General features: G+C 44.1%; 1 protein-coding gene across 9 annotated transcripts in view; it reads left to right on the forward strand.

Moving 5' to 3' along the window:
* Window positions 1-22184, forward strand: part of DARS2 (aspartyl-tRNA synthetase 2, mitochondrial) — a 35240-nt gene extending 13056 nt beyond the window's left edge. For 5 of the 9 annotated variants that reach the window (XM_030572172.1, XM_030572166.1, XM_030572165.1 and 2 more), the window contains 11 exons: window positions 366-412; window positions 4205-4311; window positions 6182-6251; window positions 7513-7692; window positions 8749-8856; window positions 13409-13471; window positions 15020-15172; window positions 17023-17241; window positions 18380-18490; window positions 19627-19702; window positions 21198-22184. In XM_030572172.1, coding sequence (XP_030428032.1) covers window positions 366-412; window positions 4205-4311; window positions 6182-6251; window positions 7513-7692; window positions 8749-8856; window positions 13409-13471; window positions 15020-15172; window positions 17023-17241; window positions 18380-18490; window positions 19627-19702; window positions 21198-21385 — 1322 coding nt within the window. In that variant the 3' untranslated portion in view covers window positions 21386-22184. The remainder of the gene's footprint in view (window positions 1-365; window positions 413-4204; window positions 4312-6181; window positions 6252-7512; window positions 7693-8748; window positions 8857-13408; window positions 13472-15019; window positions 15173-17022; window positions 17242-18379; window positions 18491-19626; window positions 19703-21197) is intronic. The other 4 variants (XM_030572168.1, XM_030572173.1, XM_030572170.1 and 1 more) reach the window with 4 other exon arrangements.
* The last annotated feature ends 2205 nt before the right edge of the window (window positions 22185-24389 follow it).

Here is a 24389-nt window from a genome sequence, read left to right on the forward strand (position 1 = left end):
TTATAAAGGCCTAATTATCAGAGTGCAGGTGCTCATCTTAAAATTACTGGTCACTTTTGCAAAATTTTTACCTAATTATTGAGAGTAGCCAGTGCAGACATAAGCAACTATGCAGCTTGTACATGAGAGGCTGAGAACTCAAGTCATGATAGGAGATGTGGGTGCTCAGCGCCCCTCAGTATCAGGCTGTGCCTGCATAAGTAATCTTTAGCCATCCTGAAAAAGAATCAAGAGTCTGTATATGACTGAGGACCTGCATGCTCTGCCAGACTACCTCAAGCTGACTAACCGCAGTCTCCAGTCAACTTGTCTCAAACCAACATTCTCATCATGTTCAATGTCTGAAGCTTATGTTTGTTTTTTAGGGTTTGTGGATGTAGAAACCCCAACACTATTTAAGAGAACTCCAGGGGTATGTATGCTCTTAGTCATCCATCCTGGCCTCCTGCAATCATATAGACAACTTACTTGCTCATGTGTCCCTGTCTGCCCCTTTGCCTTTATTTCTGTCATGTGTTACTACTTAACTGTTTACCTCCCAGTCAGGAGCATTGTTTCAGAAAATTCCAGGTGTGAGAGGCAGGCAAAGTCATATCAGCATATAGAACATTATATGTGATTATATTGTATCCTGTGAAGTCAGGGGTGGCAAACCAATGTGTTGAGGGGGAACTGCCTCCCTTGCCCCTCAGCAAATGTTGCTTCTGCTGCCAGTTACTAATATGTCAAATGGGTCCTTCTGAGGCATGAGGGGGTGGATAGGACAGAGTGATAACCCATGTTTTGACTCAGAATCTTCTAGTATCATTAAACAACAAAGCTGCTATCTTGCAGTGCAGTGCATATGATGACTCTGAATCCTGTTTTTCAAGGATCATATTCCAGAAAACACCCATCCTCCAAGCACTGCATTCTGTTGGCATGTATCTCTTGTGTAAGTCACTATAGTAGTATTCCCATTTAAGGCTATTTAATTTCCAGTTCTATATTCTGGTCTTTTATTTTGTTAAGTAATAATGTGGTGGTAGAGACCACTAGCCTAGTAATGAATGGTGTAAGGCTCTATGCTCTGTCCTCTAACTGACATATCTTATAATTAGATGGCCTTCTTAAATCCATATAGTTGGATAGCATGTTATTGTAGAAGTGATGAAGACAATCCTTTGAGATGTTTAAGATTAAATAGGAGAAAGTTTTATCAAATCTATGAAAGGGAACCATCCAGTCCTGGCTGAGGAGATTCAACAAGCTATACACAGGACATTTTCTTCTCAAACTTCTGGGGATGCTAGTTTTTAAGTTCTAATTCATGTACACATTTGTAAATGTTCAGTCCAGCCTCACACAACAGATTTTAGCCATTTATGGAAACGCATACCACAGGCATTAACAAAAGTCCACCCAGTTTCTAACCATATAAACCTAGGCTAGACTGCGTGAGTCCTTCAGGAGTAAGATTGTCAGAGTTTGCATCATTGTTTTCTGCAAGGCAGAAGCCAGGATGTTGGTCCTGGATCTAGCTCTGGTCACATTGAGCTCAACACAGAGCTGCTTTTTACGTGCTGACATAGAAGTGTGACTGTAGCAGGAGGAAAGATAGTCTGTCCAAAGCCCATTGAAGACATTAGAAAGACTCCTGTTGACATGAATGGGCTTTAGATTAGACCCTTACAGGGGAATGATTTACCACAGTGACTAGAGAATTCTGAATACAGCCTGAAGTTCTGTTATGCTCATTTTCTTTTGTACATCTCATCCTTAATCAACATGCTAACATCTCTTGAGTAGCCATAGTAGGGCCAATGCTGCATTGACTGTTTCAGCTATTAACTTCTTGCCTAGGCAAGCCACATCAGTGAATTGCATGAAAGAAATAGTGGGGACTAACTATTAAATTAGAAAATGAATATAATGGGTTTGTAAACATTTTTCTCTTCTCTTTGAGGGCTTTCTTTATATTTTCAGAGCCCAGTAATCAGCTGCTCCCATTTTAATCCATTGTTAACCTGCCAATCAAAGCTGAACCCCAGTCACTAGCCTTCTGCCAGAGGACAGGAATCTTTTCAGAGCCCCCTGATGCTACTCCTTAAGTGACAAGAAGGGTCAGTGTAGAAAACACCAGGCATTTCCTCCCTTTGAGGCTAACCAAACTGTGGCTGCCAGTCCCTGGTGACCTTTGGAATGTGACCTCAGAACTGAGATTCACACCCACATTGTACATATGCCAGTTCAAAGTCCTAAGTGCCCAGCCACCAGGGCTGGCCCCAGATTTCAGCAGTGATGATTAGAATAAAATTTTTCTTAGTTTTGCAAAAGACCTCAGCTCACCCATTTACAGCTACTGTTTGTAACCTGTTCCTGTGTCTGAGGTTAGGTCACCTAAGAAAACAGTGGCTGGACTTTTCACTTGTCTCTGTCTTGAGAGACAGGCAGCCTTTCAAGAGCCAAAAAAATCCGGCTTGTCAGCTCCCCCAGTATGCAGGAAAGAGTGTTCTCCCTGATGACGTAGATATGAGGACAAGATAGTGATGCACCCAGCATTCCCCTCCCAGAGCCTGAATGCTGGGCCAGAGTGAGAGGGGATTTGCATGGTGATGTATGAATTTCTTGTGGGTAAGTCATTGTAACTGACATGCTGAGAGGACAGAAAGCCCAAAGTTGCCGCAGAAGAACAAGCAACAGGAGGGTATAAGGAGCTGTAAGGTACGTGGGGTGGGCAGTTGTTTTATCTCATCTCCTCTTGGTTGTTGTTTCTGCCACAACCTCCCCCTCCATTGCCTAACTTACACCAAATTAAAATGAAACCTACACCCTCATGTACATCACCTCTGAGATTAGTCCATCGTCACCTCCAAATATATTCACCAGTTAGGAAAGTTCAGAGACCTGAAGCTTTAGGCAGTTCTAATGGAAGAGATTTCTAGCTAGTAACCATGGTGCAGGCTATTTTGAAACAATAGGGGTGGGTGTGTGATATGGAGAGAGAACATGAGATCAATGTCCCCTCTGGTCCAGTATCCTCTCCCCAATAGTTACTAATGCCAGATGTCTCAGTGGAAGGGTCAGCCTCTAACAGAGAGTCCAAGCAGATGGGATAGATTTATAAAGAAAACAGGTGCAGATAGGGTAAAAGAAATAGAATGTATTAATCCTTCCCTGCGCCTTGGAAAATGGGACCAAAACCCCACTAATACAATAAAGGTCACTGTGAAATACAGCATCAGGATCTTAACCCACAGTAACATGGGAATATAGGACTGGAAAGGACCTCCTGGACCATCAAATCCAGTCCCTTACTATCACAGACAATGCTGTCATACAATCAATCCCATTCATAAATTTATCAAGCTTCATTTTAAAACTAGTTAGATTGTTTGCCCCCACTATTCTTATTGAAAGGCTGTTCCAGAACCTCACTCCTCTGATGGTTAGAAACCTAACATGAAGTTCACCCACAAATTCTAAATCGGAGCTTCCCTGGCTGGCCAGCATCTCCTGAGGCTTATAACTTTTAACCCATTTCATGTGCCTCAGGTTCCCATCTTTCCAGCAAGATTTGGCTAATCTGGCTTTTTGGTTGTTGGCAGCTACCAAGAGTAGCTTTTACATGGGCAGCTGCATTTGCCTATTTCTCCTTTTCTAGTTTTCTGGGGGAGGATAAAGAAAGAAAAAAAGCTGCAGCTATTAACAAAAAGAAGAAAGAAAACAAAGAACATAACCCCTTTCACTCTCCATTCATATTAAATCCACTCATAACACACAAAACAAGAGAACCCAGTACAGGAAAAAATAGCTAAGGGGAAAAAAACAGAGAGATGGACCATCCTGTCCTATCCCCCTCACACACATCCTGCTGTTGCATAGTGCCCCTAATTCTTCAGTTCTGTACCCTGGGAGGAGATTTCATCCTAACTCCATCCAGCTGGTGAAGACCTTGTGCCCTATTATCACAAACTTTTGTAATTGGATCCTAATTAGCATAAAACCACTGGTGCTGTTCTTATTCATAGGGAGCCTGACAAAAAGCTCTTTGGAGTCCATGGAAAATCTTCCATTGACTTCTGCTGGCTTTTGGTCAGGTTCATAATTGTTTACTTCTCTTTTGAAACTTACTACGCTCTTTGCATCAATAAGATTCTATTGCAGGGTTCAAGATGGCAGTTGTACACCCATTAAAAAATGTCTCTCCCCTCTTCCGTACCAGGGTGCAAAGGAATTTGTGGTACCTTCCAGGGAGCCTGGAAAGTTTTACTGTCTGCCCCAGAGTCCTCAGCAATTTAAGCAGCTCCTGATGATTGGAGGTCTGGACAGGTGAGCGTTCCTTTGCCGCCTTTTATCTGAAACATTAATGTCATGGGGTCCATTCTCTTTGACATGGGAGAAGTTAAAAATTCCCCCACAAACTGATTTCAGTCGGTGTTAGGCAACTAAATTAACCATTGAGGATCTCGCCCTTAGAGCTGTTTTTTTGTGTGGGTAGAATGGCCTTAAATGGATGAGGTAAATGACCTAAAGTGGGAGAAGCTTAGAAATTGTAAAGCATACACTGTGACTCTCAAAGCCAAGTAGTAGATTTAGCCACATGACTCCCATTGAAATGAATGGGAGGTGTGTGGCTAAGTCATGTAGTTGCAGGTGTGAAATTTTCCATTTTAGTCTAATTCTGAACTAAAACTTGGGAGGAGACTTCTCAAGGAATGGAATGCTTGAAAGCAGAAAATGAAAGCATGGTGCAGCCCTCACCTGGGATTGACCAATATAACCAACTCTCATTGAGATAAAACTAGACTGTTGTGTGTGATTGAGACTTGGAAAAGACACAGTCCCAGCACACGAGTGCAATACCTTTTAACATGCCTGCTTCATGAAATAAAAGCAGGAAATGTCAGAGAGTGGTAGGGAAACATTCTAGAGGAACTTCTCTTCCCAGGAGCATCAGACAGTTGGGAGGACCATCCCATAAGAATTCCTCACATGCCATTGATGTGCTTGCATAGCCCAGTATAACATAGAAGAAGAGGAGGTTTGGCTGGGTTTTTTTGCCTAGAGTACTAGATGGCACTGGTGGAGTGCCACTGAGATGTTAGCCTCCTCCAAGAGGTCACTGCTGGAAGGTGGCTCATCCTGGTTGGTATCTACAGCATGAATCATCAGGAGAAATCATAGGACTGGAAGGGACCTTGAGAGGTGATCCTATCCAGTCCCCTGCACTCATGGCAGGACTACATAATGAAGTTTAGAATCATAGAAAATTAGTGTTGGAATAGACCTCAGGAGGTCATCTAGTCCAACCCCCTGCTCAAAGCAGGACCAACCCCAACTAAATCATCCCAGCCAGGGTTTATCAAGTCAGGCCTTAAAAACCTCTAAGGATGGAGATTCTACCATCTCCGTAGGTAACCCATTCCAGTGCTTCAGCACCCTCCTAGTGAAATAGTGTTTCCTAATATCCAACCTAGACCTCCACCACTGCTACTTGAGAAAAATGGTCCTTGTTCTGTCATCTGCTACCACTGATAACAGCCTAGCTCCATCCTCCTTGGAACCCTCCTTCAAGTAGTTGAAGGCTGCTATCAAATCCCCCCTCACTCTTCTTCTCTGCAAACTAAATAAGCCCAGTTCCCTCAGCCTCTCCTCATGTAATGTGCCCCAGCCCCCTTATCATTTTTGTTGCCCTCCACTGGACTCTCTCCAATTTGTCCACATCCTATATATAGTGTGGGGCCAAAACTGAATGCAAAACTCCCGATGTGACCTCGCCAGTGCCAAATAGAAGGGAATCATCACTTCCCTCGGTCTGTTGCCAATTCTCTTAGTAATGCAGCCCAATATGCTATTTTCCTTCTTGGCAACAGGGGCACACTGCTGACTCATATCCAGCTTCTCGTCCACTGTAATCCTCAGGTCTTTTTCTGCAAAACTTTGCTTAGCCAGTTGGTCCCCTGCCTGTAGCAGTGAATGGGGTTCTTCTGTCCTAAGTGCAGAACTCTGCACTTGTCCTTGTTGAACCTCATCAGATTTCTTTTAGCCCAATCATCCAGTTTGTCTAGGTCGCTCTGGACCATATCCCTACCCTCCAGTGTATCCACCTCTCCCCCATCTTAGTTTCATCTGTGAACTTGCTGAGGATGGAATTCTGTAGCCACAATTTAATTTAGGGTGCCTTTAATTTCAATTGCAGGTACTTTCAGGTCGCCCGTTGCTATCGAGATGAAGGTTCAAAGCCAGATAGGCAGCCGGAATTCACTCAGGTAATGTATTCCCAAACAGACTCTTTAGCTGCTAAACTCTGGCAAGGTCTCAGGCCACTTAGGAGACCTCATACAGCATTGTTAGTAGCAAGTATTATTGATATAGCCCAGTGGTTCTCAACCTTTCCAGAGGACAGTACCCCTTTCAGGGATCTGATTTGTCTTGAGTACCCTCAGTTTTACCTCACTTTAAAACGACTTGCTTACAAAATCAGACATAAAAATACAAAAGTGTCACAGCACACTATTACTGAAAAATTGCTTACTTTCTTATTTTTACCATATTATTATAAAATAAATTGATTGGAATATAAGTATTGTACTTACATTTCAGTGTGATATTGAGCCTGTTTTTCACTTATGAGCCTTGTCTGAAGCCCAGGCCCTGCCAACCAGGGCTGGAGCCAAAGCCCTGCAGCCTGGTGCTGAAGCGTGTAACTTAGTTTTGCTGGAGGCCCCTATGGCATGGGGCCCAGGGCAGTTGCCCTGCTTGCCACTTCCTAATGCTAGCCCAGCATTTGCAACCTCCCTAAACCCAACCCGTGACTGCCCCCGGGGCCGCAAGCCGCAGGTCGAGAAACATTGATCTACATTAGTTGGGTACTCCCGGAAGACCTCTGGGTATCCCCAGGGGTACATGAACCCCTGGTTGAGAACCACTGGTATAGTTCATCCATTTGGTATGAAACTTGCTCATCACTGTTCACCTTGGAAACATTATTTGGCCTAGTGTTTGGGGACATGTATTCCACATTCCCTAGCAGGTATTCACTGAGTTCTGGGATAAAGGATGGTTTCAACCGTTACAGGTACCAGTGTCAGCTAGCTTGATTATTTTGGCACCTTGGTGGTGAAACGTGAGCTGCTGTCTGGGAATGGTCTGCTCCTCTTCCACAGGAGCTCCCAGGACAGCGTGCTTCACGGCTTTTGGCTCCCGAACAGGACCGGTTGGCCCAGCTCATTCCAAGTCTTCTCCTTGTGCCCTGAATTCACTAATGGTCATTCAGCTTCTGAACAGGGAATTATTGCTGATACCGTGGGCAGGATTCTCTGTGATGATGTATCTAACTATGTGAGGTTAGCCACGTGACCTTTGTGTAAGGCAATTGTGGTATATGCAGTATATTGCATCTAATCCTCTTTATGATCACTTTATATACAAAGCCTTTGGGTCCCAAAAAGAGCTATAAGGGGGAACTAGAATGCAGTTTTCCTGGTGCCTGTAGCTAATGCGTAATGATCCTTTTGTTATGTCTTTAAGATCGATATTGAGATGTCATTTGTAGACCAAGCTGGGATCCAGAAACTCACTGAGGGCCTGCTTCAGTATTCCTGGCCTAATGAGAGAGGCCCTATTACCATCCCTTTCCCTTCCATGAGCTATGCTGAGGCATTGGCGGAGTATGGGACTGATAAGCCAGACACTCGCTTTGGAATGAAGGTGCGCTGTCTCCCATTGGAAACATCTATCCTTTCTCCTTCTCCTTTCCAGTGTTTCCTGTTCATCTCTGTTTACACTCCGCTTCTCCACGTGGATGGAAGTGTGAGAGCGCCTTGGTGCCATAACGTCTACTGGTTCTGAAAGCCCTGCAATTGTAGCCAGCCCCTTATGTCACTGGAAGCTGTACTAATGGGGTATTAAGGCAGTGATGCAAAATGGATTTGGGATCTTCCAACCAATTTGTTCTTTTGGATGTCCTATCTTTCTCATTTATATCCTAACTAGGATACATTAACACCAAGGACATGCCTTGTAGGGTAGGAAGGATCGACAGTGCTGGGAACTGAAGTCCTCAAATCATCCATAGAGACCACAAGATTGGTGAGAAATCCAGACAATGTGTCTTGCTCCTTACCTGGCAGGACCAACTCAAGAGAGAGGCTAGTTCAATCTCCCCAGTCCAGTTCATTCCTTGGTCTCTCTGAGGTTCTTACCAGCTGTGATTTTGGTTCTTTCTTCAATAATTGTTATTGTGCAGAAAATAACTGTTCATAAATGTAATGGGGGAAGCAGTATTGAAAAATGTTGCACAACATTTTATACTTGCTGCTATGTGAAGATTTGAAAGGGCTGCATCATGGCTGATCTGAGCTGATGTTATCCCACTGTGGGTATGTGTTCTGTGGAACTTGGGCTGAGATCACCAAACTCATGTCTCATAGGAGCTCTCATCGATATTATCTACTGGCACCCTTTGGCCACTGCTGACTAGAGGTACGTTTAGACTGGTCACCTAGAGGTGAAAGTCTTTGGATTCCATTAGCAATCCCCTAAACCATCCAGTCTCTCACTGAGTCTCGTATTTAGATGTTTTCTTCCTGAAATCTGTGACTTCTAAACTACTGCTCCATTTGTTTATTTATAAATGCCCTGTGGTTTCTTGAAGCGTGGTTTGCTGTCCCGGGAGATCTTGCTGCAAATGGAGGACACAGGAACAGTTCCCCACTGCATATTCCTGACATCTCTTCTCTTTTATGTGCTCTTTCTCTCTGTCAGATAATTGATGTCAGTGATGTGTTTAGGAATGTGGAAATCGGATTTGTGCAGAATGCTGTCAACAAGCCCCAAGGCACTGTCAAAGCCATTTGTATTCCTCAGGGAGCGGTGAGTGGTGTAGTTCTGTATTGTTAGTGGCACAGCACAATGTAAAGAAAGTAAATTTTTGAAATTAATAAATTCTGTTGATTTAAGTTTATCCTTAATCACAATCCCTCTGTCACAGTGTGACTGGCCCCTTTCTGGGGACATTGGCCTAGTCCCACCTTTGACTGATCAGTTGCCTCTCAGCTGAGGTTGTGGTGTTAGGTCATCAGGTAATAGTGTGAAGGGCATCTGGAGCTGAGAGAGGCCAAGGGGAAAAGCCTCTGGGGACTGTAGCCTGCTTTGGTTAGAGGAGCAGTTTTTGTTTTGGGCTTGAATAATAAATTATGCCCAGAGGCAAGGGTCTGAAATAGACTTGGGCAAGCCATCACTCCTTCCTGGACTGGTGAGACAGATAACAGCTCCCTCCCATTTGGGCGTTTGTTACCTGGGTGGAGATCATTAATACGGTACCTCATAACAATACGGTCAAAGATCAAATCCAGGCTTGACTGTAAATCTAGAAGTAATTGTTACTTTCTCTTTTATTTATATATTTCTATATAAAAAAATTAATTGCAATTAATCACAGTTTTAATCGCACTGTTAAACAATAGAATACCAATTGAAATTTATTAAATATTTTTGGATGTTTTTCTACATTTGTTAATATATTGATTTCAGTTGCAACACAGATTACAAAGTGTACAGTGCTCACTTTATATTATTTTTTATTACAAATATTTGCCCTGTTAAAAAATGATAAACAAAAGAAATACTATTTTTCAATTCACCTCATACAAATACTGTAGTGCGATCTTTTTATCATGAAGGTGCAACTTACAAATACAGATTTTTTGTTTGTTACATTGTTTTGTTTTTGAGTTCAGTTATGTAAAACTTTAGAGCCTAGAAGTCCACTCAGTCCTTCTCCTTGTTCAGTCAATTGCGAAGACAAACAAGTATGTTTACATTTACAGGAGATAATACTGCCTGCTTCTTATTTACAAAGTCACCTGAAAGTGAGAACAGACATTCAAATGACACTTTTGTAGCTGGCATTGCAAGGTACTTATGTGCCAGATATGCTAAACATTTGTATGCCCCTTCATGCTTCCATGCCATCATTCCAGAGGACATACTTCCATGCTGATGATGCTTGTTAAAAAATAATGTGTTAGTTACTTAGTGACTGAACTCCTGGGGGTAGAATTGTATGTCTCCTGATCTGTTTTACCCGTGTTCTGCCATATATTTCATATTAAGCAGTTTCGGATAATGACCCCACCACTTGTTGTTTGTTTTAAGAACACTTTCTCTGTAGATTTGACAAAATGCAAAGAAAGTACCAATGTGAGATTTGTAATGATAGCTACAGTATTTGAACCAAGGTTTAAGAAACTGAAATGCCTTCCAAAATCATGCTTTCAGAAGTCTTAAAAGAGCAACACTCCAATGCAGAAACTACAGAACCCGAACCACCAAAAAAGAAAATCAGTCCTCTGCAGGTGGCATCTGACTCAGATGATGTAAATGAACATGCGTCTGTCCGCACTGCTTTGGATCGTTATCAAGCAGAATCCATCACCAGCATGGATGCATGTCCTCTGGAATGATGGTTGAAGCATGAAGGGACATATGAATCTTTAGTGCATGTGACATGTAAATATCATCTTGTGACACTGGCTGCAACAGTGCCATGCGAATACCTGTTCTCACTTTCAGGTGACATTGTAAACAAGAAGAGGGCAGCAAATTTCCTGCATATGTAAACAAACTAGTTTGTCTCAGCGAGTGGCTGAACAAAAAGTAGGACTGAGTGGACTTGTAGGCACTAAAGTTTTACATTGTTCTGTTTTTGAATGCAGTTTTTTTATATACATAATTCTATGTTTATAAGTTCAACTTTCATGATAAAGAGATTGCACTACAGTACTTGTATGAGGTGAATTGAAAAATGCTGTTTCTATTGTTTTTTACAGTGCAAATATTTGTAATAAAAATAAATATAAAGTGAGCACTGTACACTTTGTATTCTGTGTTGTAATTGAAATCAATATATTTGAAAATGTAGAAAATATCCAAAAATATTTAAATAAATGGTATTCTATTATCATTTAACAGTGCGATTAATGTTTTTAATTGCTTGACAGGCCTTGTATATGTTGTGATTGCATCTACATAAACAATCAAGTGAGTTAGTTAATTGGAGTGTCTTAACAATTCAGTAGCTATGGAAAGGGCGTTGTACAAATCTCTAAGGGAACCAGGCAGCCCTTGCCAATGGTTGCAGCCTGCAGGTATATTATCTACATTTTCTAATGGGCCACAGAAGCAAAGTCACTAAGGCCCTACATATAGTCATTAGCAGCACATCTAAAACAATTGAATTTTACCCAAAGATGGCGTCAAAAGTCAAAAACGGGGCTGGACTGTTGGATCTGTCATGAGATAGGCACTGGCTGTGTTTGAAGCTTGTTCTTGCCACCGGGCGGTGATATCCAAGTTCCTTAAGGGAATTGCCCAAACAGGATGGCTTGAGTGGAGATGGTGGCCTAGTGGATTCAACATCTCTTTAAACAGGGGTGGATGTGGCATGTCTTGCACTTTAAGGAGCAGATTCTGCAAGGTGACTTGTTGTCTGATGTCAGAAGAGGCAATGCTGGAAGGACTGGCAACCAAGCCAGCTTGGTCGGTCTCATGGTACCTATTGTTATATGCATGGTTTCATTCAGCTGAGTGTCAACTAGTCCTGTGTTAGAAGAGCTGAGCAACAGCCTGCTGTAGAATAGCAAAAAGCAAGCCAAGAGTGTCTTAGTGTCTGCTCATTGGTTCTGCAGGGAGACCCACCTAGTTTGCTGACCAGGTTGTTCCTTGTCTTTGTTTTGGGTGATATCTTGGTGAGGTGTTCCTTAAAGGTCAAGGTACAGTCCAGTGTACCTCAGTAATATATTAGTCCTGGGAGAATATTGTGCATGTGCATAATTGAGCTGCGCATATTTTTAATTTTTTGCTCAGAAAAAAGCTGCCAAAATATTACTGCAGTTCTGCCTTTTGTCCACCAGAGGGCATTGTCTTGATAGAACACAGCAGCAGCTCCTGGCCAGCTAGGAAGGAGAAAGAGCCTACCTTCTTCACAGCACCCATCAGGCTTTTCAGGAGAAAGGGGCTATAGAGAGACAGACAGTGTGGGGTGCTGGGGAGGTCAGACAGGCTCATAAGGGCTAATGGGGAAGGACAGATTGGGGCAGGGGCTGAATGGGAGTGGAAGCACAGGGCCACATGGTGATGGGGGAAGGGGTGCAGAGCTACATAGGGACAGAGGGTGGCTGAGTGGGGGCACAGAGACACATGGGAACGGGGGGGTGCAGGGACACATGGAAATGGGGGAGTGGGTGTCTGATTGGGGGTGAAGGGACACGTGGACAGGGCATGCAAGAACACACAGGGATGCAGGAATACATGGGGACAGGGCCAGATTTGCCTGACTGAAAGCGAATGGCTTGGGGTCAGCCTGTGTCTGCATGGGGGCAGCTCCATAACAATCCCTCCCCCCCGCCCCCAAAAAACCCCTATTCCATACTTTCCCCACCCATACCCAACAACCCTCCAAATTTACACCCAGGCTCCTACCCAGCAATATATTTCCCTCTCCCTCAGCTCCTCCATTACCCATGACTCTCCCAAGCTTTTGCAGTGCTTCTGAGGGGTGTGGGATATACAGTTCTGTGTTGTAGTTTAAATGATTTATTGCTCAGAGTTCTGTATTGATATGCCTAGTAAGGAATCATTTGTCAAAAAACATTTCCTGAATCTTTTTTTTTGTCTGTGTTGTTACAGACATACTTGCTGACGGGTATTTTGAAATAAATTACTAAAAATAATTGAAATTGGTGTGATTATGTTGTGTTATTTTGACAAATACACAGAATTTTGCAGAATTTTAAAATACTATGCCCAGAATTTTTAATTTTTTGGTGCAGAATTCCCCCAGGAGTTATGTATGGGCATGACTTTCAACTCCTAATAATGTAGGAGGAATTAGTATCTAACAGTTGATGCACTGTGAATCTCCAAATTATACCTGACTCTGTTTTGTAACACATGGGCTTGACAGTTGTGCAAGGGATTTGCAAATTAGTAGTAGGGATACCCCTCTTACAAAAATACAACAATATCAACTTCTATATAGCACTTTTCATCCATAGATCTCAAAGCACTATCAAATAAGTTTATCATGTGATAAAATGTATGTTGGGTACAGAGGGTGGTAGATTCTGATTTATCTCTTTGCACTCTTGCTGCGCCGGCTTTCCGGGGCTCTCCAGCCACAGTTTCTCACTAGTTATTGTTAGTTTGGCAGTGAAAGGTGCAAGTCTGTGGCATCCCTTTAGGTGGTGCTGTGGTGTATCATTAAAAAAACAAAAATGTAATGGTGATCATGTCTCCCAAAAATGTAATTCTGAAATCAAGGGCTTCATTCGTGAAAGTGAGCTCAGCCACTGGATTCAGTTTCTGACTTGACTTACAGCAGTTATAACTGTTTAATGTCTCTATTTTTTCCCCTTTTTTGCAGAGACATCTTCAAAATAAAGATTTTGAGGCTTTAAAGGAATCTGCAAAATCCCAGTTTAATCAGGTGAGGCACAAACACTTCTACACTGTAAAGAGTTTATCTGAAAGGGACAGGTAAAATGCATAAAGTGTTGCTTGGAATTTGCAAGCAGATACTAGATAGAAAAGTGAGTTAAGTTTTCCACCTTGTGTACAATAACTCCTCACTTACCATCCTCCCGCTTAACGTTGTTTCGAAGTTACATCGCTGCTCCATTAGGGAACATACTCATTTAAAGTTGTGCAATGCTCCCTTATAATGTCATTTGGCTGACTTTACAAGGGAGCATTCACAAGTTCCTCTTCTCTACCTACTCCCTCCCTTCCAGCACTTCCTCCACCGCCAAATAGCTAAGTTGTTGGGTGGCGCTTAGGACTTTCTGGGAGGGGAGGGAGCAAGCAGGGAAGCTGTCTCACCACCCCCGGCAGGCAGGGCCACCCGGAACTTAGGGGCTTTAGGGCCCTGGGCTAAGGCGGTCCTGGGGCCCTGGAATGCAGCTGTAAAGCCCCTTTCAGAATGCAGCTCTGCGAGCATGGGCCAGAGGACTCAGGAGGAGCAGGGGCAGCTGTGTAGCCACCGGCCAGAGAGAAGCCACTTCTCTCCAGCTCCCTTTGAAGGGGAAAACACCGCTTCTCTCTGGCTTTGTGGCTGCCCCTGCCCCTGCTCCTCCTGAGTCCTCTGGCCCGTGCTTGCAGGGCCGCATTCTGAAAGGGGCTTTAGAGCTGCAGGCCAGGGCCCTGGGGTCCCCTTAGCCCAGGGCCCTGCAGCCCCTAAAGCCCCTGCATTCTGGGTGGCCTTGCCGGGGTGTGGGGAGAAGAGGCTCTCCGAGAATTGCAGCCATGGGGATGGTGCCACGCTGCGCAGAGCCACCTGCACACCCCCTGCACCAAACAGGAGCAGCCCCTGGTAAGTGCTCTGCACCTGCCCCAGCCCTGAGCCTCCTCCTGCACCCCCATCCTGAGCACCCTCCCGCACTCTCACTCCTTCCCACACTCCGCATCCCCAACCCTGAGCCCCAGAGGTAAGCCAGGGACTCCTCCCAACCACAGTACAGTACTGTACTGTATATAATGCCTTTTGTCTGCCTCCCAAAAATTTCCTTGGAACCTAACCCCATGCATTTACATTAAATCTTACAGGAAAATTGGATTAGTTTAACATTGTTTCACTTAAAGTTGCATTTTTCAGGAACATAAGTACAACGTTAAGTGAGGAGTTACTGTACATATAATCACCTTGTTTTGAGAACTATTAATATAGGTGGTGGCAGCTTCTTGTCTGTTGAAGGTAAATGCCAGGTAGCTGTCTGTATTGCACGGTGCACTGCATAATAGTTCTGTGTCTTCCTACAGTGCCCTCGAATATTCTAGTAAATGAGATGGTAAATTATGTTAGGTATTTTATAGGATATAATAACTTCAGGATATAGGAGGTTTTTAATAGTGAATCCTCTGCTTAGAGAGAAAGAGACAGTCTCTCAGCAACACAAAGACAAGGAAGAACCTGATCAGTTGTGTGGATGTACTGCAGGAACTGAATGTGCTTCATATCTGTGCCTCTCTTTTGCAATAGGAAGTTTTACACTTGATCCTGAAGCCTGATGAGAGCTTGAAGTCTCCACTCAGGAAGTTTCTCAGTGAGGAGCAGCAGTCGGAACTCATCAAAGCACTGAAGGTCCAGGCAGATGATGTGGTGCTGCTGGCAGCTGGAGAGCATGAAAAAGTGGTAGGGAAAGCCCTGGCTGTCTATGAGGACTGAACATCGCTGTCTGTTAATATTAATATCTAGCATATCTGTAATTCCTTCCACTTGAGGATCTCAGAGCATGCTGCAAAGATTAATGAATGAAGTCCCACAACCCCCTGTGAGAGAGGTGCTATGAACTCGTTTTCACAGATGGGAAGAGGAAGGCACTGAGAGATGAAGTGACTTGCCCCAAATCACACATCCAAAGCAGAGCTGGGAGGAAAACCTGGATAAATGTAAATGTGTTCTCTTCCAAGCAGCAGAAGCAGGTGACAAGGTGTATGGTTATGCCAAGGGTTTCCACTATCCAGAGTTGTGAGCCACAAGCCCAAAGAAAACAACCATTTTTCTCTCTAGCTCACTTTGTGAATTCAGGGTACCATGGCTAAAGAGAGCCCTCCCCCTACCTCATCCTTAGGAAATCCTTTCCTCAAAGCAAGGATAGGATCTCTTATGGAAATGTGATTTTAAATGAGTGTCCGACTCTTGACAGAGACTAATGATCTCAGCTACAGTTCTGATGTAGGGATTATATAGTTAGACAGTCTGAATTTCCTCTGATCCTAACATGGGAATACAAAGTAGTTACATTTTGCAACTAAGATCTTAATGCTTGTGTTAGTCAGCTGTAAGAAAGGTTTTACAAAAAAAAATACCAGTCAAGATGATGAAAACCATACTAATTCATGTTTTAAAATCAGTTCTGGTGCTACAACCGGATTCTCAGCACATGCAAATCGAGATAATGAAGATAGACTGGCTTACATCAGCAGAGGATCTGACCCTAATGTGTATGTCAGGATACTCCCATTAAGTGTTATCTTTGAAAACTCTGCTTGCAATTCTTGCTGTTTAGGGGGGCAGTGTTGTATCTAGTTGTTAGAACCAGGAAGCTGTGAGTTAGTTTTGGATTCTGTTCCTGGCTTTGCCATTAATGTATTCTGGACTTTGTGTGAGCTTGCCCTGCCTCCAGGGCCGGCTCCAGGCACCAGTGAAGGAAGCAGGAGCCTGGGGCAGCCAATAGAAAGGGGCGGCAGTCTGTCTGTTGTTGGGGCAGCACGTCCAGGTCGGCAGCGGGTCGTTCAGTGCCTCGCTTCCTCTTTGGCTACACTTCGGCTGAAGCTGAATCGCCCCACTTCAGCCTTCGGCAGCAATTCAGCAGCCGCTCAGTCGAGTTTTTCTTTTTCTTTTTTCCTTCGACACTTGGGGTGGCAAAAAAGCTGGAGCTGGCCCTGCCTGCCTTGCTGTGCCTCCATTTCCTAATATGTAAAATGGGGATAATATGGCTGACTTAACTCATGAAAGTGTTGTGAGAAGTAAATAATGTTTGTGAAGTGCTTTGAGATCCGTGCATGAAAGATGCAATACAGGGGCAGAGTGTCTTTTTTTTTGCTGTGAATCACTGTGGTTGGCCAGGCGTTGCCCCAATGAAACTGGAGCATTTGGGAAAGATGAACTTTCCAGCTCCTGCTCAGCCTTACTTTGCAGAATCTAGAATCCTAAGGACTGGCAGTAGCTACACAAATGCCTCTCCTATTGTGATGTTGTCTTATCAAAAGACTGATGCCTTCTAAAGATGCTGCAACTAGTGCAAAAAATGCAGTGAAACTGACATGATGGGGGGTGTGTGTGTGTGTGTGTGTGTGTGTGTGTGTGTGTGTGTGTGTGTGTGAGAGAGAGAATTTTCTACAGAGACAGGATCACACATACACCTGCCAGAGGGTATTATGAGACCCTCCCTAGAGCTCTCTGTTCGTGACATTAAACTCGACTTTATCTTTCTCTCTGTATTCCCCTTTCCTCCCTCCCTTCTCCCCCCTTTTTTTCAGTGCTTGGTGTTAGGAAATATGCGCTTGGAGAGTGCGAACCTTCTGGAGTTGAGAGGCCTGGTGCTCCGTGATCCCACTGCTTTTCACTTCCTGTGGGTGGTGGATTTCCCACTATTCCTTCACAAAGAAGAAAACCCTGCAGAACTGGAATCTGCTCATCACCCCTTCACGGCCCCTCACCCCTCAGACACCAGCCTCCTCTATTCTGAGCCTGCAAAGGTGACTACGACCATGCCTTTCACTCGCTTAGTTTTTCATATTGACTTTCCTTGAAAAAGTGGGCGAGGTGCAACTTTAGCTGCTGTATTAAAGGACATTAACTATTGCAGAAAAATATGCATTCTACATATCTGTTGAGGAAAGGTGGATCCCAGGTTACCCAGTACTAGCAAATATTTAAGTGTGTCTCACCAGATAATTAACTGGCTTACTTCCTGAAGACTTATGGGAAACGATTTAGAGTGAGGAATTTCTCTGGAAGACAAAGCTGGGTCAGAACTCTTCCCTATAAGTCTCTGAAGACGGGTGTTACATTCATCTGTAGAGCTGTAAGGATTAGGCAGTTACTATCTGATGTGTTTCCACATCAATCGTACAGTCTTGATCTTGAGCTCAGATGTAAGGGGTCATTTAACAGGAGCAACCTCAGGGCTTCAGTGCCCGGGGGCAGTAAGAGAGGGATTTGATTAATTGTCAGTACTGCCAGTCCCAGGAGATTTGGGGGAACAACAGCAACGTCTACAGAAAGGGTCTGTGGGGGGTTGTTTTGTTTTACAACTTTCCTAAGAGTCCAGTTGCAACAAGGACAGTGGTCACAACCAAGTCTCAGTGGGAGTTTGTTCAGTCTAAGAAGGACTTTCTGAGAGAGAAGCCCTGCATTTGGCTTGCTGAGTGTGTCACAGATCAGGATTGGTGTTGCATTGCCATGGCGGTGTGTGGTTCCCAGGACTGAAACAGCAAGAGGCAGAGCAGTATTACAAGTTGGGCACTGGGAGAGCTACGAGTAGGGAAGAGGGAAGGCTTGCACAGCAACTACTTGCACGCTGCCTGGGATTCCGCAGTGCTGATCCAAAGCCCCCAGAAATGCATCTTTCTCTTGGCTTCAGTGGGCTTTGGATCAGGTCCCAGGCAGGCATCCCTCACTTTCCAAAGCATGAAATTTGGTTGGAAAGATTCCTCCTGGTAGTGATTTAAACATCCTATTAGACCCCTCCAAATATCAGAGAGTCCATTGATAAAGCAAAATTGTAATGTCTTTTTTTCATCAGACCTTTGACAATCTGAAAGAATAATGATATGAGTACAGTGAACTGCACCCCAGGCATGCTAATACACTTGTCTGTCTCCCATACTCCAGGTCCGTAGCCAGCACTATGATCTTGTGCTGAATGGCAGTGAAATTGGAGGTGGCTCCATCCGAATCCATAATGCAGAGCAGCAACGTTTTGTTCTTGAGACAGTGCTGAAGGTAACAGCCTGCAAAAGTTTCCCATGTCCTCTCGGAATTTTTAAATTTAAATAGACACATTTAAAACCTCAAACGAGTTTGCAAATGGTGCAATTACTGGTTATAGAAATCCAGCCGAATTAGGTTTACTAACAACAATGCTGTGCCAGTAGGAGCATCTCATTGACACACAGATGATCTACTTGGGAAGACACTAAAGGGACACTGCAAAGTAAAAAATTATAGCACCCAATCCCGCAAACATTTATGCACCTGTTTACTTACGTGAGTGTTCCCATTGATATGATACACTGGCTTATTCCTCTGTTGAGATTGATATCTCTCACTCCTCTCATGCTTTTGGGAGTCATGTATGTAAATTTCTTCCCTCCTAGCTCCCTGAGAAAGGTGATGCTCACAATATCTATCTCTTATATAGTGTTTTTCATCTTTAGATCTTAAAGTACTTTACAAATGAGAGCAGTATGATTTTACAGATGGAGAAACTGAAGCACAGAGCTATGAAGTGACTTGTCCAAGGTCACCCAGCAGGTCATTGGCAAAGCTGGGAATACAAGCTAAGTTTCCCAAGTCTCAGTCCAGTGCTCTATCCGCTAGACAACACTGTCTCCCAAATCTAGATAGGACTGGAGGTGGAATACCAGTTCTGTCTTCTGTGAAGAGTCAGAAAAGGACCATAACTCATACAAGAGGTGAAGAATCATGTGTGTCTATAGTACCAAAAAACCCTGTGCTACTGGGTTGCTGAACCCTGCTTTATCTAATTCCTGGTGTCTCACTAAGGAAGTTGAGAGCTTTTCTAAAGAACCATTTATTGTATCTAAAACTTCAAGCAAATAATTACTGGCTTTGGATACAAAATATAACTTCTAAGTAGCGTTGCCTTCTGAAATAGTTTCACATATATTACTGGATAATAGCTGGTTTGCTTAGGACAAGTTACTTTAGGTGGTAGAGCTTCTTTGTTAGCCATCATGACAGTGATATTGATGGGGAGCAGGGAAGGATGCCAAAGTGACCACCACTGTGGTAATACAGGTAATGAAATGTGACTTCCAGCCCCAAGGAGTGGATGACTCAGCCTCCACTCCAAATCCAATACAAGCATTTGTTGCGTTGTGTATGTAATGTTCCAGGAGGATCCTGAGCTGCTTTCCCACCTGCTTGAAGCTTTGAAGTCTGGAGCGCCCCCTCATGGAGGAATCGCTTTAGGTAGGTGCACTGTAGCTCTCCCTGTGACTTTTCACTGGCATATCAGGACTGTAATCATAGCAACAAACTAAATATCAAGAAAGGGGGCTTGTGCCTGTTAGCAAGAACCCTTTCCCCTTCTGATCAGGACTGCAGTGGTGGCCTCACTGTTCGCGCTCACCTTGTCTCCCCACTTCAGATCCTGCATTACTGTCTCTCTTCATTCTGCCTAGAGCATGCAGAGAGGAACATGGATCCCAGGCAGCACTTAACCTGACAACATCAAAGGGGCACACAGTGCTCACAGGACTGTAGCGAGTGTGAGGGAGGAGACAGGTTCCCATAGTATTGTGTTTTCAGTTCTTACGTGCAGACTTGATTGCAGGCATCTGGGTCCTGAGAACAGTCCTTGTCTGAGCCCTAGAGATGGCCTCCCTCATAGAAATTAAGTCATATCTTGTCACTTGGCCACTGCAGGATTGTTTCCCTTCAGTGCATATCCTAGTGTTTATATCCAACCTAGTCCTAAATGTCCCAAGCAGGAGGTCACCTACCCCTTCCCAAAGGAAACTATTCTACAGCCTGAAAGATCTCACCGCTACAGAACTTTAACCCATCAGTACTTTTCTTAATTTCATCCCATTGGTCCAGATATCTGTAGATTAAGATGCCTTTCCCCAGTCACAGCTCCTACTTGGTTGTTGCTGAACCCTGCTAGTGCATATTTCACTCTTCAAGTGCATTGCTAAAAGCTTTTGTAAAACTTTAAAGCAGGTTTTAAATCTCCAAACAAGGTAAGGAGTGTGTAGTTGATGTGTTAATACAAGTGCTGTGATGTGAGAAAGCTACCTGGAAATCTGAGCTGCTTGCTTCCTGCTTTCTCTGGGGGTGCTTGTGATGTCACTCATTCTGGCAGAAAAAATTGGATGCCTGCATCTGAGATTGCTCAGGGCCATAAGGATGTGGTAATCCATCTCAAAAGTGGTCAGACTCTAGTGCTATTTTCACAGCTTTACAGCAATGGCCATGTATTGTTTTCCTCTCAGAGTTTTGCGCATTTAGGTTATAGTTTGTAAACCAAGATTTGCATTTCACCTTTAGTCTTCCCATATGACTCAGTCCCCTCCAATCATCTGCTTGCTCTTGTTCTTCCCTGACAGCTAAACCCTTGTTTGTTTACATCTGTTAAGGTGCTGTGTTCTAAATGTAGTCTCAGCAAAGCCCTATTAAGCAACTGCCACCTTCCTGGTCTATGGTGTGATGTTTCTGCCTTTGCTCTGCAACATTGCACTGCACACTCTTATTTAATTTGCTATTCACTGTCAGCCCTAGGCCATTTTATCATGATCTCCTATCCATTCAGTCTCAGTTTCTGATTATTTTTCCCCAAATGTGCTATCTTCTCCCGGTTTCCAGTAATGTTGTTTCCTACCTCGCATAATGTTTTATAGATTCAGAGGGAAGTAATGTGGGGCTGTAACACAAATATTTTATCTAATTTGGTGTCTGCTTCTAGGACTTGACAGACTGATCTGTCTCGTGGCTGGAGCTCCAAGTATTCGAGATGTCATTGCATTCCCCAAATCCTTCAAGGGACGAGACCTTATGAGCAACGCTCCAGATTACATCACCCCTGAGGAGCTAGAGCCATACCACATCCAGGTTGCATGGCCTGCTGCAGAAGCAGAGGCAAACAAGAACTGACTCAAAGCAAGTGATTGTAGCTGATCCTACTATTGGCATTGTTTCCACTCTGCCTTCTAAGGGCAGAAAACATCAGCTGATGTAGGGCATATACTATGGGTCATACCATTGAACTTACAAAAGATAATAGTGACTACTTCCCTTTGGGAGGGAGGGAAGGATGAATTGAAGAGCAAAGGAAAAAACACAGGTTGCTTTTCTCTCTCTAACATAGTACAGAGGGGAAGGTTGGGACCACTGGCATGGGGTGTGGTGGTGGGTTTGGCATTTTTTTTTGTTTTGATATGTACCTAGTGGAGTATGGAAAAGATCACATTTTAGCTTCTTTTTCAGGTCACCTGTGTCATGAGAATCACGAAATCATGGTTAGCTGAGGACTAGACTTTCCTGTTAGAACAGAGCTGTTTCGGGCTGAGAACCACATACAGCCTGTGGAGAGCCCTAAACATGGCCTGGGCTGTCCTCTTCCTGTATCTACAGGATAAGGATAAAACAGATCAACTACAGCTTACTGCTGGTGAACTCAACGATGACTAGTATCTGTTCACTTACTGAGGAGCAGTATAAGCACACACATAGATTGTGCATTGATCTTTTTAAAAATCATGTACACGTGAGTATGTGCAGCCCTGAGATCTTGGCAAGTTACAAATGCTCTTAGGTCTTGCAGTTTTGGTTGTCCTTGTAATACCACCAAATGGAAAGCAGATTTGTGTTGGGGCCTGTAGTCCTGGTGCTTTTAGGAGATTTATCTTTCTAAAATTTTATGTTTGTAAATAAAGCTCAGTCCAGGAAACAAGGTTTTTAGTCTTTAACGGAACATTGCTTTGAATAGGGCTTTTCTCTTTAACATCAAGAAACAGATTGAAAAGAACACCTACAGTGGAATTTACTTACAGATGAGTCAAGGGGACTGGGGAGGCAGGCAAGAAAAGCTTTGAACATGGAGAACATTTGACAACTACAGATTCATTCCACCTCTCTCTACAAAGATTCTGCTCTAGTTGTGATAAAGCTGCATGTGGCTCCTTGAATGCTGTCAGACATCCATTGTCACTCCCACTGCCACTAATGCAGCCAGTCACTGTAGAAGTTCCTGTGTATTGTACAGGAGTGCAAGCTCAGGCAGCAGCCTGCCCACCCAAACCTCTCTGCACTGCTTCCATGCTTCTCAGCTGAAAGAGCACATCAGGCCCCACCAAAGGAACCACCTGTAGACATCCTCTCTCTGGAGCATGTAAGGTCAAGTGAATGGAAAGGGAACAGCAAAAAGATAAGGATTGGCTGAAAAGGCTAGAAAAGTGGACCAGCAAAACAGAATGGAGCAACTGTGCCATGATTTGGTGCAGTAGGATATGGCAGGTGGGCCTTCCACATGAGTGAAGGGAGGCTTTCCCAGGTGTCTGACTGGTGGGTCTCCCTAACATGCTCAAGGTCTAACTAATCGCCATATTTGGGGTCAGGAAGGAATTTTCCTCTGACTCAGATTGGCAGAGACCTTGGAGGTGTTTTGTCTCCCTCTGCAGTATGGGGCATGGGTCACTTGCTGGTTTGAACTAGAGTAAATGGTGGATTCTCTGTCATTTGAAGTCTTTAAACAATGGTTTGGGGACTTCAGTAACTCAGCCAGAGGTTATGGATCTATTACAGGAATAAGTGGGTAAAGTTCTGTAGCCTGCAATGAGCAGGAGGTCAGACTAGAAGATCACGATAGTCCCTTCTGGTCTTAAAGTCTGAGTTCAGAATGAAGCTGGGAATTCCCAAGCTAAACTGGAGATTCAGTGGGTAGTGTTCTTTCATCTGAACCAGTGCCTTCAGCTTGGAGATGCCTTCTTTCAGGTGAGATGTAGCTGAGATCCTGACCATCTGCAGTCATTCCTAGCTGTCTTCCTCCTAATTTGCTTGAGTGCACGTGTGCCCTTTTAGCAAAAACCCAGCTTGCTGATTAGCAGTTGCTATATTGCCATGTCAGTAAGATATCTTCCATTTTTTATTTAGTGTTACTATAGCTGTGTTGGTACCAGGATATTAGGGAGACAATGTGGGTAAGGTAATATCTTTTATTGGACCAACTGGAGAGCGAAACAAGCTTTTGAGCTTACACATAGCTCTTCTGACCAGGATGTCTCAGGCAGAAGCAGCTCTGTCCTGCTGTCCACCCAGCTGCCAGGGAAAGTGGCCAAACGTGTGGGAGGAGGCACAGGGAGAGGATAGGGCCCCCCCCACCCCAAGTAACGTGGGATGGAGATAGGGTGACCAGACAGCAAGTGTGAAAAATCAGGACAGGGGTGGGGGATAATAGGAACCAATATAAGAAAAAGACCCAAAAATCGGACTGTCCCTATAAAATCAGGACATCTCATCACCCTAGGTGGAGAAAGCGTGGTGGCCCCAAGCTGGCCGCAAGGCAGGGGATGGTCACTGGGCAGAGAAGACATGGGGTAATCATGTGTCCTCCCCTTTAGATTGTGCCCCGTCTATGCTGGAAGGTGGCCTTTCTGGTAGCCATTATTTCTGCTATAAAGGTCTCCAAGATCCAAGCTCTTACTTAAGAACCATTATACACTGTCTTCAAGGACCAGGTTCAGGTGCAACTGCAGCCAGCCTTCCTACCAAAGGTGGTTTCACAGTTCCATAGTAACCACTATGTCTTTCTGCCAGTCTTCTATCCAAAACCACATGCTAACAAGGAGGAACCAAAGACTCCCCTTGCTGGATGTTAAGCATGCACTAGCCTTTTACATAGAAAGGACTAAATCCTTTCAGAAATGCACTCAGCTCTTTGTAGCCATTGTAGACAGAATGAAAGGACTTCCAGTCTCAACCCAGAGAATTTTATCGTGGATCGCTTCCTGTATCACACATCCTGTGACCTAGTGAAGGTCTTGGCTTCTCTGCTGACAGCCCATTCTACAGGGGCTCAGGCATCGGCGGCGGCAACCCTGGCTCAAGTTCCAATTCATGACATTTATAAGCGGCAGCATGGTCGTCAGTCCACGCTTTC

This window comes from Gopherus evgoodei, chromosome 8 (genome assembly GCF_007399415.2).
Source record: "Gopherus evgoodei ecotype Sinaloan lineage chromosome 8, rGopEvg1_v1.p, whole genome shotgun sequence".
In the NCBI taxonomy this organism is placed as follows: domain Eukaryota; kingdom Metazoa; phylum Chordata; order Testudines; family Testudinidae; genus Gopherus; species Gopherus evgoodei.